Source organism: Carassius gibelio, chromosome B12 (assembly GCF_023724105.1).
Source record: "Carassius gibelio isolate Cgi1373 ecotype wild population from Czech Republic chromosome B12, carGib1.2-hapl.c, whole genome shotgun sequence".
NCBI classification, from domain to species: domain Eukaryota; kingdom Metazoa; phylum Chordata; class Actinopteri; order Cypriniformes; family Cyprinidae; genus Carassius; species Carassius gibelio.
Window position 1 is genome coordinate 15,986,822 of NC_068407.1, and position 12,665 is coordinate 15,999,486.

Sequence of the window (12,665 nt, forward strand, 5' to 3'; positions counted from 1 at the left end):
TCTGTCTTTGAGACCCTTCCAAATCCAGCAGGTTGAGTAGGTACGGGGTATGGTGAAATTATCTAATTGGGCTAGATCACTTCTCCATTGTTCCAATTTTAGGCGAAGCTCGTCAGTGAGAGGACCGTCCCAGCCAGTGCCCCGTCTGCACATCTCCAGGAGAATGATCTTCACTTTGAGGATGACTGGTGCCACAAACCTAAGGGGATCGTACTGAGAAGCCACTGTAGATTAAATGTCACGTTGTTTCACTGGCTGCTCCTTAAGGCTGACGTTAAGCCTAAAGTGGTCAGACTCCACATCCCATTAAATCCCGAGAGCTCTCTCAAGTGGCAAATCATCAAATGCGAGATCCATATCCTTCTTGTGATTGCTTGTTCGGAGGGTGGTATACTCTCTAAATACCTTTCTGTCATTAGACACAAACTTATGTAGTCGGAGACCACCCATGGCACAGAGTTCACGAGCTTCCCTGGCAAGCTGAATAGCATCGTCAGTGCTTTCAAGTCCCTCATAACAAATCTCAAGCCTTGAGTGTAGATGTCGCGATTCTCTTTAGCTAGGTGTTTCATCCCATAGTTAGCACACCCCAGAGAGGAAGCTGCACCGAACAGATGCACTTTCATGGGAAACTTGCTGGGCTACGAGTTCAAATCTCCTTGCTTCCACCAAAGAAAGTGCAGGAAGTTGCGATCAGCTTCGACCACATGAAACTGATGGAACATCTTCTTGGGAAACTTGGGAATTCTTCATTTAGCTTTGCGTGACTTGTCGGTTCCAACTTAAAGCTGCACAGTCTGGTAATTTGTGAACGAGCTTCCGTTCTCCTCCCAGTTGTAAGGGAAACAGGTCAATTTAGCTCAAAGGGAATCATTTAAGATTTTAAAGGGAATTTGAACAGAATCACTGGTTCACGGCTGTTCACGGAGACGCGCCTGCGGTTCAGTGAACGAGCCGTTTAACATCAAATCTGCGCTGGATACTAATATCCAAACTATAGTGAAAACACTATTAATTAGCACAGTAACAAGATCGGCAGTTTAAGACATTAACGTGTAAGCACAAAACACAAGATACTTCTCTTTTCAATATGAATAAGGCTTTATTAGATAAATCTAAGACATATAAACTAATCTAACATATAAACGCACGCACACACACATTCACACAAGTTGCAGGAAGGTCGAAAGTTAGGGAAAGATGAGTTTAAGAGAATGGAAATATGGAATCCCAAGTTAACAGCAATACGTTAAATTGCATAGACATGAACAACCATCAATCACGTAATTAGCGCTCGCATTGAGTTCCTCAATGGGGTTAAAATTATATTAGATACACCAGCACAACAAATATCTGGGAATACGTTGCCTTCGTTTGCTGTGAAAGGGACTCCAGTTGAAAGGGGTATCCCGGTGTCGCTGATTGGCTGGAAGTTCAGTAGTGAAGTGACGTCTTGGGGAGCCCGTGCTTGGGCGTTGGCTGAAGCTGGAGTTGTGTGGCTGGTCGGAGTTCAAACGCGCAGACGAGGTCGACGTTACAAAACTTAACTCAGAACACGAAACTCTCAAACGGAAAAGAAAAGAAATAAAGTTTGACGAGACTAGGTTGTGTTCCTTCTCATTGTGGCATAAGTAGCAGCAGGCAGGCACGCTGGAACCGCGCTCAAAGAACCATGATGACTAACCGCATGGCTAGATGCTACAAGCTAAAGCTAGGTAGCAAAGCTACAAGCTAAGAGCTAAGAGCAGGCATGACTGATAGCACGAGCAAGGCTGGAACTAAAAGCAGACTAAAAGCCCGCATGACTGATAGCACAAGCAATGCTAGAACTAAAAGCAAGATTTAATCGTGTCCAAAGTTTTTAAACTTCCTTGTTGGCCACCCCTCAAATGTTGCCTTGACCAATCAGATATGGTCCTGGGGTCTGGGGTATCATAAATCATTGTTTATCTTACCAAGCATGTGGTTCTTGCCTCACAGGGTCTAATTTTGGACATGATTCCTATAACATGATTATGATATATTTTACAAATAAATGATTGTCAGGACAATATCAAGCAAGAAAATTCGATTATGTCAATACTAGACATGCCTATGTATCCTATAGTTATCAAAAGACATACACAATAAGTGATTATACATGATAGTCAAATGTGTGGGTTACACGTAAATGAATGTGGAGTTAAGCAATGGAATGATTCATTCATAAGTCTTTTTTGAGTTCATTCTGGTCCATATATAATGTATAAAAAGGGTTTCTTTGCCATTCTCTGGCAAAGGACTTTTCTGTGAAGACAAAGGTTTAAAGCCCTTCCCCCTTAGGAATTTCAGTCTGGTTTCAGTGGCTGGGGGGGGAAGTCAATGCAAGTATTTAACTTGATCTCCTGGGTTTACATGTGATGTCCAGCGTTGCATTCCAATCACGAACAATAAATTTGACAATCTCTTCTTCGAATTAAAATTGTCAATAATTGTTATATTGGTGTTAATGTTGAAAGCTGTTGTGTGAACAAGTTGGTTGGTTGGTTATCTTGCTTGGTTCTTGTGGCACTAGAACTGATTTATGACTTCCTGAGGAATTCGGCTCTCGTTTCAATGCACACAGCTCTGATAGACTCTTTGATTTGTCTGATTCGACTCATTTCTGCTACACAGTCATTTAATATGTCGAGGCCCTTGACATGAGGCATGGCATCTTGACAAGCATTCAGAAAATCTGAGAAGCATCTCAGTCCTTCAGCATCCTTTGATTGAATTCTCGGCCAGTTGGTGAGCTTCTCTCTGAATGCTCTCTGAATGTTGAATGGCTGGCCAAAGTGACGATTTAGTTTGTCCCATGCATCTTGATATGCTTCATTGTCATTTCGGTTGAAGTTGCCATCTAATACCCTGCCGTGCTGGGCCACCAACATATTTTTTCAGATAGTGTAGTTTTTCAGCTGATGTGATTGCCTTTTGGTCAATGAGTCAGATGAATGCTGCCTTCCATTCAATGAATTGTATAGGATCGTCATTAAAGACAAATGACTCAGGAACATGAAGCCTATTAAAGGCTATGTTGTCTTGAAGGATCTGAGAGAGAGAGGGAATGTCTGTACAACAGGGCAATGCATCTTGAGAGAGAGGCACCGTAAATCCAGATCTTCTATGTTCCTTTCTTTTTGTAACATAGGTAGCATCCTTGTGTTCCGTCTCCTTTTCATAAATCTTCAACTTGGCTTGAGCTGCCTGTATCTCTTTTTCTTCCTGCAATTGCTCCAACTCATGCCTTCGTGCCTCTAGAATCTTGCGTTGTTGTTCCTCTAACTTTCTTATGGATGCTTTTTGCCTTTCTTCCTCTAGCAGCATCTGATAATTTGCTTCTTTCACTGCTAGTTCAGCTGCTGCATCTGCGCGTTTTGCTGTCATGTCTGAAGTTCTGGAGTAATGGTCAGACTGGCTGTGACTTATCAAAGAAGCTGCGGATCCATAGACAGACTTTGCATAGTCATGGAGAAGCAGTTCATGAAGGCGGTGTCTTTCCTGCTGCTCATTAAACCCGCTTTCATCATCTATTGCTCTGCTGTAGGTAATGTTGATGATTTCTGTGGTCACCGATCCACACGTATTAACTCTTCTTCTTATGTCGGTGGAGGGTGTAGTGAGATTTCGAATTTCATAATAAATGTTCATAACGTCTTCTTTATCTTTCTTAAGCTCTTCAATGAGAGGCCAGAGCTGACTCTCTGACAAGTCTTTAGCTGATCTCTTGCCGTACGTGTGTGGAGCTTCCACTGCTCGTACATGGCATACAGAGTTTTCTCTTTTTTCTTAGCCTCTTCATATTGATGTGCGCCCATCTTCTCTGTAGGATGGCATATGCGTTCAGAGCGTCTTGGACCTTCAAGAGCATTATCATCCTTGTTAAGCTTGCCTTGGAGGTCAGTTGGACTTTGTCGTTTAGCTTCATTTGTTTCCTTCAGACACGGTCTCTCTGATTAGTCTACCATTATGTGGACTTCACCTTGTAAATCTTCATGCTGATGACCAACCATCTGCTCCTCCACCTGACTCTGACATTATCACCTAAAATTTTTAAACTCTAATGGCAGAAGAAGACCCCTTAGCAGATATAATAAAGCCTTCGTTATGAACTGAATAAACATAAAATATCAGAACATCAGTTTAAAGTTACTAGCAAAATGCATTTACATATAGACACTCAAATAACTGGAATAACTGTCAGTGTGAATACCACAATAAACAAAGTTATCAAAGTTCTTAAATCCAAAAAGCAAGAAATGAAAATGTGAAATCCTCAAAAAAAAGTTAAATAAATGGATAAATCAAAGTCCAAAAATAAAAATAAAAAGTCTATGTGTCCTTTATTAGAAAGAGTCGATGTGGATGCACGCAGGCATGAGTGCAAATGAAACCACATATTTTTGTTGCTCTCGTTGACGAGCCGGTAAGTATTAAATGTTCAGTCTTAGAAGCCGTTAATCCGTTGTTCGCCTTTTGCAGTATTATGGACTGTATTAGTGGGTTAATACTCACAGAACTGCATCAATGTCCGTGAATGAGGCTGTACTTGACCATTGCATCAAATCCGTGAGACCGCTGTCAAACGTAGGTCAGACACGAGGCTTGAAGATGCAGCTTGATGCGTCCATGCTGAAACGATGTAGCAGAAGCTGTAACCGGCGCTGTGAAGACCCTCCGTAGACCGTCGTAGACAACAAGTTGACAGTATCGATGCGGGTGAAGCTATTACTGTAGCTAAACCCCAGCCAGACCATGGTGAAGCATACTGATATTTCAAAAAGCTTTTATTTTCTTACACCTTTTTCTTCTTGAAACACTGTAAAAGCTACAGGACAAATAAATAATATAAATTAGCTCTTACGAACACAAACATTAGCCGAAGGCCACATTAACAGTATATATGTATATATATACTGTTGTCGAGCTTTGCCACAACATAACGCCTTGAAATTCTCCAAGGTAGAGGCCTCCTTCTTGCAGGGGAATAAAGTACTACTCCTGGCGGCTCCCCTTCTGCGGAGTGCATGTCCTTCTCTGATCAAGCACACCTGAAATTCACTAATCAATGTCTTTAGGGCTTTCCTGAAAACGGCATACAGCTGTGCATTATCCGATATGCCCCAAGCATTTTTTCACCTAAAACTTATAATGAGTGACACTGAGTCAGCCTGCCTTAGCAAACAGGCTGTGGGAGAGGACGAGGCGTCTTGTTTGACTCGCATGTTCCTGGAGGGCCTGGCTGCTGCCAGGGAAAGTGTGCTCTCCCACAATATTTTCAGACCATTATCGAGTACCAGCAGGGCCTCCCGGCCTTAATTAAAAGCACAGCTGGCAGCGGTGGGCTTCGAACCAACACCCCCAGAAAGACTGGAGCCTAAATCCAGTGCCTTAGACCACTCGGTCACACTACCCATCCTGGAATGCTTTACATTCCTGTTTGGTCCTTCCACCATCCAGAAATAGAGGCAATGGCCGGGGTGAAGGTAGAGGTCTCCTTCTTGCAGTGGAATGCAGTACTACTCCTGGCGGCTCCCCTTCTGCGGAGTGCATGTCCTTCTCAGATCAAACACACCTGAAATTCGCTAATCAATGCCTTTAGGGCTGTCCTGAAAACGGCATACAGCTGTGCATTATCCGATATGCTCCAAGCATTTTTTCACCTAAAACTTATAATGAGTGACATTGGCTCAATCCAGTGCCTTAGACCACTCGGCCACACTACCCATCCTGGAACGCTTTACATTCCTGTTTGGTCCTTCCACCATCCAGAAATAGAGGCAATGGCCGGGGTGAAGGTAGAGGTCTCCTTCTTGCAGTGGAATGCAGTACTACTCCTGGCGGCTCCCCTTCTGCGGAGTGCATGTCCTTCTCAGATCAAACACACCTGAAATTTGCTAATCAATGCCTTTAGGGCTGTCCTGAAAACGGCATACAGCTGTGCATTATCCGATATGCTCCAAGCATTTTTTCACCTAAAACTTATAATGAGTGACATTGGCTGTTACCATTCTTTGGGATATTTATTTCTTTTCTCTATTATTATATTAAAGTTCTTCTTCCTGTTTTGAAGAACTTCACTATACTTGTAAATCATTGGTGTCCCTGCTTCAACAGGGTGCCTCTGTTAGAAAGGAGCAGAGGCTGGGACAGGCTTCCAGCGCTTACTTGGTTAAAAAGCAAAGAAAGCAAAAGCAGCTCAATTTGGATGTTCACACAGCATTACTTCACACAGCTGTCTTCCAAATGGTTGTCCTGGCAGCGGTGGGATTTGAACCCACGCCTCCAAAGAGACTGGAGCCTTAATCCAGCGCCTTAGACCGCTCAGCACATCAGCGATCAGCACAGGATTGACTCAAATCATCAGCAACGAAACCTCAAGTAGTCAGTAAACCATAGATGAAGGGCAGTGCCCCAGGAGCAGGACTGAGTCAGCCTGCCTTATCAAACAGGCTGTGGGAGAGGATGAGGTGCCTTGTTTGACTCGCATGTCCCTGGAGGGCCTGGCTGCTGCCAGGGAAAGTGTGATCTCCCACAATATTTTCAGACCATTATCGAGTACCCGCAGGGCCTTCCGGCCTTAATTAAAAGCACAGCTGGCAGCGGTGGGATTCTAACCCATGCCCCCAGAGAGACTGGAGCCTAAATCCAGCACCTTAGACCACTCGGCAACGCTACCCATCCTGGAGTACTTTACATTCCTGTTTGGTCCTTCCACCATCCAGAAATAGAGGCAATGGCCGGTGTGAACCTTCTTCGCTAAACACTTCCTTCTCCTCCTGTCTGTACGGTAATACGACAGAGAGCTGAGTGGTTATGACCCAATCGTTAGCCTATTTTTTACAAAAACTGTTTATACGGGGCCATAATGTAACATAGAAGGTAATGGAGCCCTTTATATATTGTCGTGTATCTTTAGAAATAAATAATGGACAAACAGAGTCTTTAAACGCCTCAGATGTAAAGTTATTCGCTGTCAAAGCGACGCCAAAATGAATGGGAGTCAATGGGAATGCTAACGCAAGTGAAGTTCTGCTAAAAGATGGCAGCCCCCACCCGACTTCAACTTCCGGTCGAGTTCCTTGCCCCTTGGCAGGACCGCCACGTCCCAGAATGCAACGCGGCCCTATAGAGATTTGCATACGTATTTACATTATACTCGAGAAAAGCAATAATTAAAGATGTAGAATTAGGAAAGGAATTACAGGTAATGATTAATATGTTTATATTTATATAATAATTATTATTATTTGATTAGATACCATTTTAAGCTGTCATATCATGTTACAATATGCCCATCAGATATTACAATGTAACCCACCTTTACACAAAAATCAAATAGGTTGTGCCCGCTCTCCCTATATAAATGTTTTTACAAAATAGCTTTATTTCATTCAGAATTATTCTATTTGGAAACCTTCACTTAACTGGATGGAGTAAAAGTGCAGTAACTTACTTTATATTTTTCCTTCCCGCATAGAGCTTGCATCACTCCAACTAAAATCGTGTAAATAGGCCGGTCGAATAACCATTAAATACGCTGATCAGCTATAGCGTTTTTAACGGAACTGAGCCAGACCAAAAAATAAAAATAAATAAATAAATAAGTTCTCTACTTTCAGTGCACACCATTTTTTTTTTTTACAGTCGATGGTGCACACGCACCGTTGCTGAAGAAATTCCAGAGCCGTTTTCTCTACAGCTCTGAGAAAAATTATGTTAATGATGGCGTCACAGACAGACGCCAACGTATTACAACTTCCTGTTTCGGAAAGCGCTGAGTTAGGCTCTTGTTTGCTACCCAGCTAGTAAGCTTACATGCCCAACAGGATTGTGTCTAACCTTAGTGTCCGAATGCAGTGCTAACAAGCAAGAAGTGCGATTTAATGCAATTGGTGAAATAATGTCGGACAGTCCGGGTGAGTATTGTTGCATACTAAAGCGATGTAATTAGGCAACTATTTGCAGACCTAACGTTACCATGCTAGCTTCAGATTTCTCAAATCGACATATAAGTTGCACTTATAATGTATGTCTCTTGTTGGTTTGTCTAAACGGTTTTATATGACTATTTAGAATTACAAAAGATTATAATGATTTTCGTGAATTTTTGCCATTGGTAAACTGCTGTTTTGATATTTAAAACAAAATAACCAGAATGTGATCACGACAGCAAATGTACTTTTACTTTACTATTAGGTACGTAAAATTTTAGCATTATGTTATTCTGCTTTTGTTTTACTGAATTTAATGTTAGTTGTTTTCTTTTTCCCACATCATAACATTTCTGCTCTTTTCAACTGCTTCGGACAGATTTGCCACCAAGCGATGAGCAGAATTTAGACATACAAGGCTCTGTTACTATTTGTTCTTCTATTGTGATGGAGGAAGAGGAGGATAGCATGTTTAATGACCAACATTTCTGTAAGTATAAACTTAAATACGCTATTTTAATTTAAATCCCCTTCCTTTCTCTCTTTCATGTGTATCTTACACACTTTATGAAAGTGAAAGTGTCCTGACATACTGCCAAGTATGGTGACCCATACTCAGAATTCGTGCATTTTAGCCATCCAAATTTCACAAACACAGCAAGGAACACACACGCAACTGGAGCAGTGGGCAGCCATTTATGCCGGGTACATGTGTCTGCAATACCCTTTCCTTGTCTTACTCTTTGTTTTTTTGGCAGATTGTGAGATGTGTCACCAGCACTTCATTGACCAGTGTGAGGTTCATGGTCCACCATTATTCACATGTGACTCACCAGCAGCTATGGGCATTCCTCAGAGAGCTCTGCTGACGCTGCCGCAAGGCTTGGTTATAGGTCGATCAAGCATCTCCAATGCAGGGCTTGGGGTTTTCAACCAAGGTCAGACTGTGCCATTGGGGATGCATTTTGGACCTTTTGATGGAGAGTTGACTTCCGAGGAAAAGGCAATGGATAGTCCCTTCTCTTGGGTAGTGAGTGTCAACCTTACTGTTTTATAATTTGTTACAGTTATTATTGTAATTTAAATATAAGCATTTGGCTAGACAAATATTGTCATTTTCTCTCTAGATTTACAAAGGCAATAATCAGTATACTTACATAGATGCAGAGCGAGACACTCACTCTAACTGGATGAAGTAAGCACTTCTATTTGCTTTTGTTGTGCTTTGTAATTTAGCCATTTATTTGATCGTTTTCTCAATGTGTCTTGATTTAGGTTTGTGGTGTGCTCAAGGAGTGAGATGGAGCAAAATCTTGTTGCATTTCAGCAAAATGGACGTATTCTGTTCCGTTGTTGTCGCCCTATAAGCCCAGGGCAGGAATTTAGAGTTTGGTATGCTGAAGAATATGCTCAAGGACTTGGCATCATCTGGGATAAGATCTGGGATAAGAAAAGCATTTCTCTAGGTAACTACATCTTGGATTTTAATCTGCTCTGCGACATCAAAGTTTTTTTTGTTAAACGTCATGCTGCTTGTTCTGAATGAATTCTTCTTTAATGTCACAATGTGTAGTTAATTATTTAATAATTCCTCATGTAATCCAGTTGCTTCACCATTTGCATTTTTTTCACCATTCGCCAACATTCTTCAAAATGTCATATTTTGTTTCACAGAAGAAGGAAACGCATACAGGTTTGGAATGACATAAGGGTGACTACCATTACTTACCCCAGTTATTCTTGCACTGCTGTATAGCAGCTGTTTTTAATTTTTCATGGCATATCCATCATTAACATGCTGAATTATTTAGAGTGGTTACTTAATATAATTGTGTATATATATTTAAAAAAAACCTTAAGCCAATCATTGCCTGGATTGTGCAAACATTATTGAAGACATAAAAACAATTATTTTATTAATCCATTAAAATTGGTAAATTATAGAGACATAAAAAAAAAAAAAAATTAAACATACAGTTAAGACCATTTAAATCAACCGCATGAATCTTCTTTAGGAAGCATTGGTTGTGTACAAAACATATTTGAAGTTAACCTGCCATAAACATTAGAGCTATATAACTAAAATTTATAAGGCATTGAGTATTATTTGTAGGGATAGCTAGATACATAGAATGCTATGCATTTTCTGTTGATACCTGTCATGGCCAAGTGGCTTTCCGGTAATTTTTTTTCTTGTTTTTTCAGGTCCAACTGAAGAGGCTGCAACTCAGGACTGTCTATGTCCTTATTGCCATTACTCCTTCCCCACAGTTGTTTATCTGCGTGTTCATGTGAAGCGCTCGCACCCCGATGAGTATGCACACTTTATGCAGACACAGCCACTAGAGTCTGTAGACATAGACCATCTGGCTTCTGATGCAGCTCCTCCAACCCATGTCCAGCCAACAATAGAAAGCTGTCAGGATCAAATTTCAACCCCAAACGGACAACCCATCCATCAGTCAGAAAAGTCAGACTGCATTGATTTGTCTGATACGTGCAGTAATGGTTTAAGTGACCAGGCAAACTGTGTTGCTGAGGTCTCGGATGAAATTAATAAATGTGGTGAGTGTGGCCGTAACTTTTTGAGATCTTGTCATCTGAAGAGACATCAGCGCACTATTCACTCCAAAGAGAAGCCTTATTGCTGCAGCCATTGCAGGAAGTGCTTTAGTCAAGCAACAGGGCTGAAAAGACACCAACAAACCCACCAGGGGGAGGAACAGAGAGAGGAAGTTGCTGACAGACCTTCTGATGTATACCCTTGCACAAAGTGCTCCTTTTCTTTCGTGGCCAAATCCAATTTACATCAACATCTGAAACAGCATCACCATGGAGAGTACCTCAGGTTAGTTGAGAGTGGCTCGCTCACAGCAGGGACTGAGGGTGAAATGGAGACAAATTCTGACAAGCATGACCCAACCTATGAACCTCCTACTCGAGCGAAGAGGCCCATGAAGAACACTTTGAGAGGCAGGAGTCACCCTAAAAAAGTGTCTGTTGGCCGACCAAGGGGACGACCACCTAAAAACAAGCGTGCAGCTCAGGATGAAGTGTTTATGTGCTCAGAGTGTGAACAAAGGTTCTCTGATTTAGAGACACTTAAAACTCACCAATGTGTGGGACAGGATAATAATAAGATCGACGAACCACAGGAAGCAGCAGATTCTAAGCATGTCTGCGGTGAATGTCTGAGAGGCTTCAGTAGTTTTGATCTTCTCAAAGCCCATGAGTGCATTCAGCTGGGAGATGGATCCTACTGTTGCTCTCACTGCAACCTTTACTTCAACCGTTTGTGTAACCTTCGTCGCCATGAGCGCACCATCCACTCCAAGGAAAAGCCCTACTGCTGCACCCTGTGCCTCAAGTCCTTCACCCAGTCTTCTGGCTTGAAGCGACACCAGCAGAGCCACTCACGCCGCAAAGGCCACCGCCAGAGCTCAGCTCTTGTTGATGCCAGCATCTTTCCCTGCACACACTGCCCCTTCTCCTTCACCGATGAGCACTATCTTTACAAACACATCCGCCGTCACCATCCAGAAATGAGTGTTAAATATCTGAGTTTCCAAGAAGGGGGAGTCTTGTCCGTTGAAAAGCCTCACAGCTGCAGCCAGTGCTGCAAGAGCTTTAGCACAATCAAGGGCTTCAAGAACCACAGCTGCTTCAAGCAGGGGGAGAAGGTGTATCTGTGCCCAGATTGCGGAAAGGCATTCAGTTGGTTTAATAGCCTCAAGCAACACCAGCGCATCCACACAGGAGAAAAGCCTTACACGTGTCAGCAGTGCGGAAAGAGTTTTGTCCACTCTGGACAACTGAATGTGCACCTTCGCACGCACACGGGTGAAAAACCTTTCCTGTGTTCACAGTGTGGCGAAAGCTTCAGGCAGTCAGGAGATTTGAGGAGGCATGAACAGAAGCATTCAGGCGTGCGCCCGTGCCAGTGCCCTGATTGTGGAAAAAGCTTTAGTCGGCCACAAAGTCTCAAAGCTCACCAACAGCTTCATAATGGCACCAAACTTTTCCCGTGCACTCAGTGTGGAAAAAGCTTTACTCGTAGATACCATCTCACCCGGCATCTCCAGAAAATGCACTCCTGACTAAAGAAGTAAAGACCCTGATGAATTTATGGATGTCATCATGAAAAGCTTGTTGTTTCTGTTTTAAGATCATCTTTAAGTTCCTTTGAGGCAAATTATCTAGCCATTGAAAAGATCCTGTCCTTGCTGACGGAGTCATTAGGCTGGTTGTAAGAAATTTGTTAAAGTTTGCAAAATTCAAAACTATATTTTATTAACAACAGTTTGTTCCTATGATCATAGAAAAAATAAATTTGTAAATGTGTGTTGCAAGATGTCTTCTTTTAGTTTAGAAACTTTAAAGATGAGAAAATGAGGGTTTTGAGAATGAGAAATTTTGCATAGATGCATAAATGTTCAGGTATTTTTTTAAAAGACATCATGTCCCTCCTTGCAACAGAAAATGCTTACAATCAGATGTGGTTCTGTTAATCTTTTTAGTTGGCAAACACCTGATCTTAGTTGCATTTAGTATAGTTTATCGCCCTTTAAATAGTGGGACATTGCACAGATAAATACTTTTAACCATGATTTGCTTTGACTGTGATGTTGCAAAGCTGTCAAAATGAAACCTTTTTATGTTGCTGTTATGTGTCTTTGCCATAATATTGTACTGTTATCAATTTCTACATGT

At 41.9% G+C, this 12,665-nt stretch overlaps 1 protein-coding gene and 1 non-coding gene across 2 annotated transcripts; one reads left to right on the forward strand and one right to left on the reverse strand.

Annotated features, from left to right (window-relative positions):
- Positions 1–6,618: 6,618 nt before the first annotated feature.
- Positions 6,619–6,700, reverse strand: trnal-uag (transfer RNA leucine (anticodon UAG)). Its single transcript has one exon. It is a non-coding gene; the product is annotated as a tRNA-Leu (tRNA).
- Positions 6,701–7,757: 1,057 nt separating this feature from the next.
- On the forward strand, positions 7,758–12,297 carry LOC127969162 (histone-lysine N-methyltransferase PRDM9-like). Its single transcript, XM_052570932.1, has 6 exons — positions 7,758–7,940; positions 8,335–8,445; positions 8,714–8,985; positions 9,083–9,150; positions 9,231–9,421; positions 10,161–12,297. Exons 1-6 carry the CDS (start codon positions 7,925–7,927, stop codon positions 12,050–12,052), a joined length of 2,550 nt encoding a protein of 849 aa, XP_052426892.1. The 5' UTR covers positions 7,758–7,924; the 3' UTR covers positions 12,053–12,297.
- Positions 12,298–12,665: the final 368 nt, after the last annotated feature.

What these genes read in the sequence shown, in the direction of transcription:
- LOC127969162 (XM_052570932.1), top strand. An exon ending in GTTTAATGACCAACATTTCT is followed by an intron (nt 8,446 to 8,713) that starts GTAAGTATAAAC and finishes TTTTTTTGGCAG; the next exon opens with ATTGTGAGATGTGTCACCAG. An exon ending in ATAGTCCCTTCTCTTGGGTA is followed by an intron (nt 8,986 to 9,082) that starts GTGAGTGTCAAC and finishes TTTTCTCTCTAG; the next exon opens with ATTTACAAAGGCAATAATCA.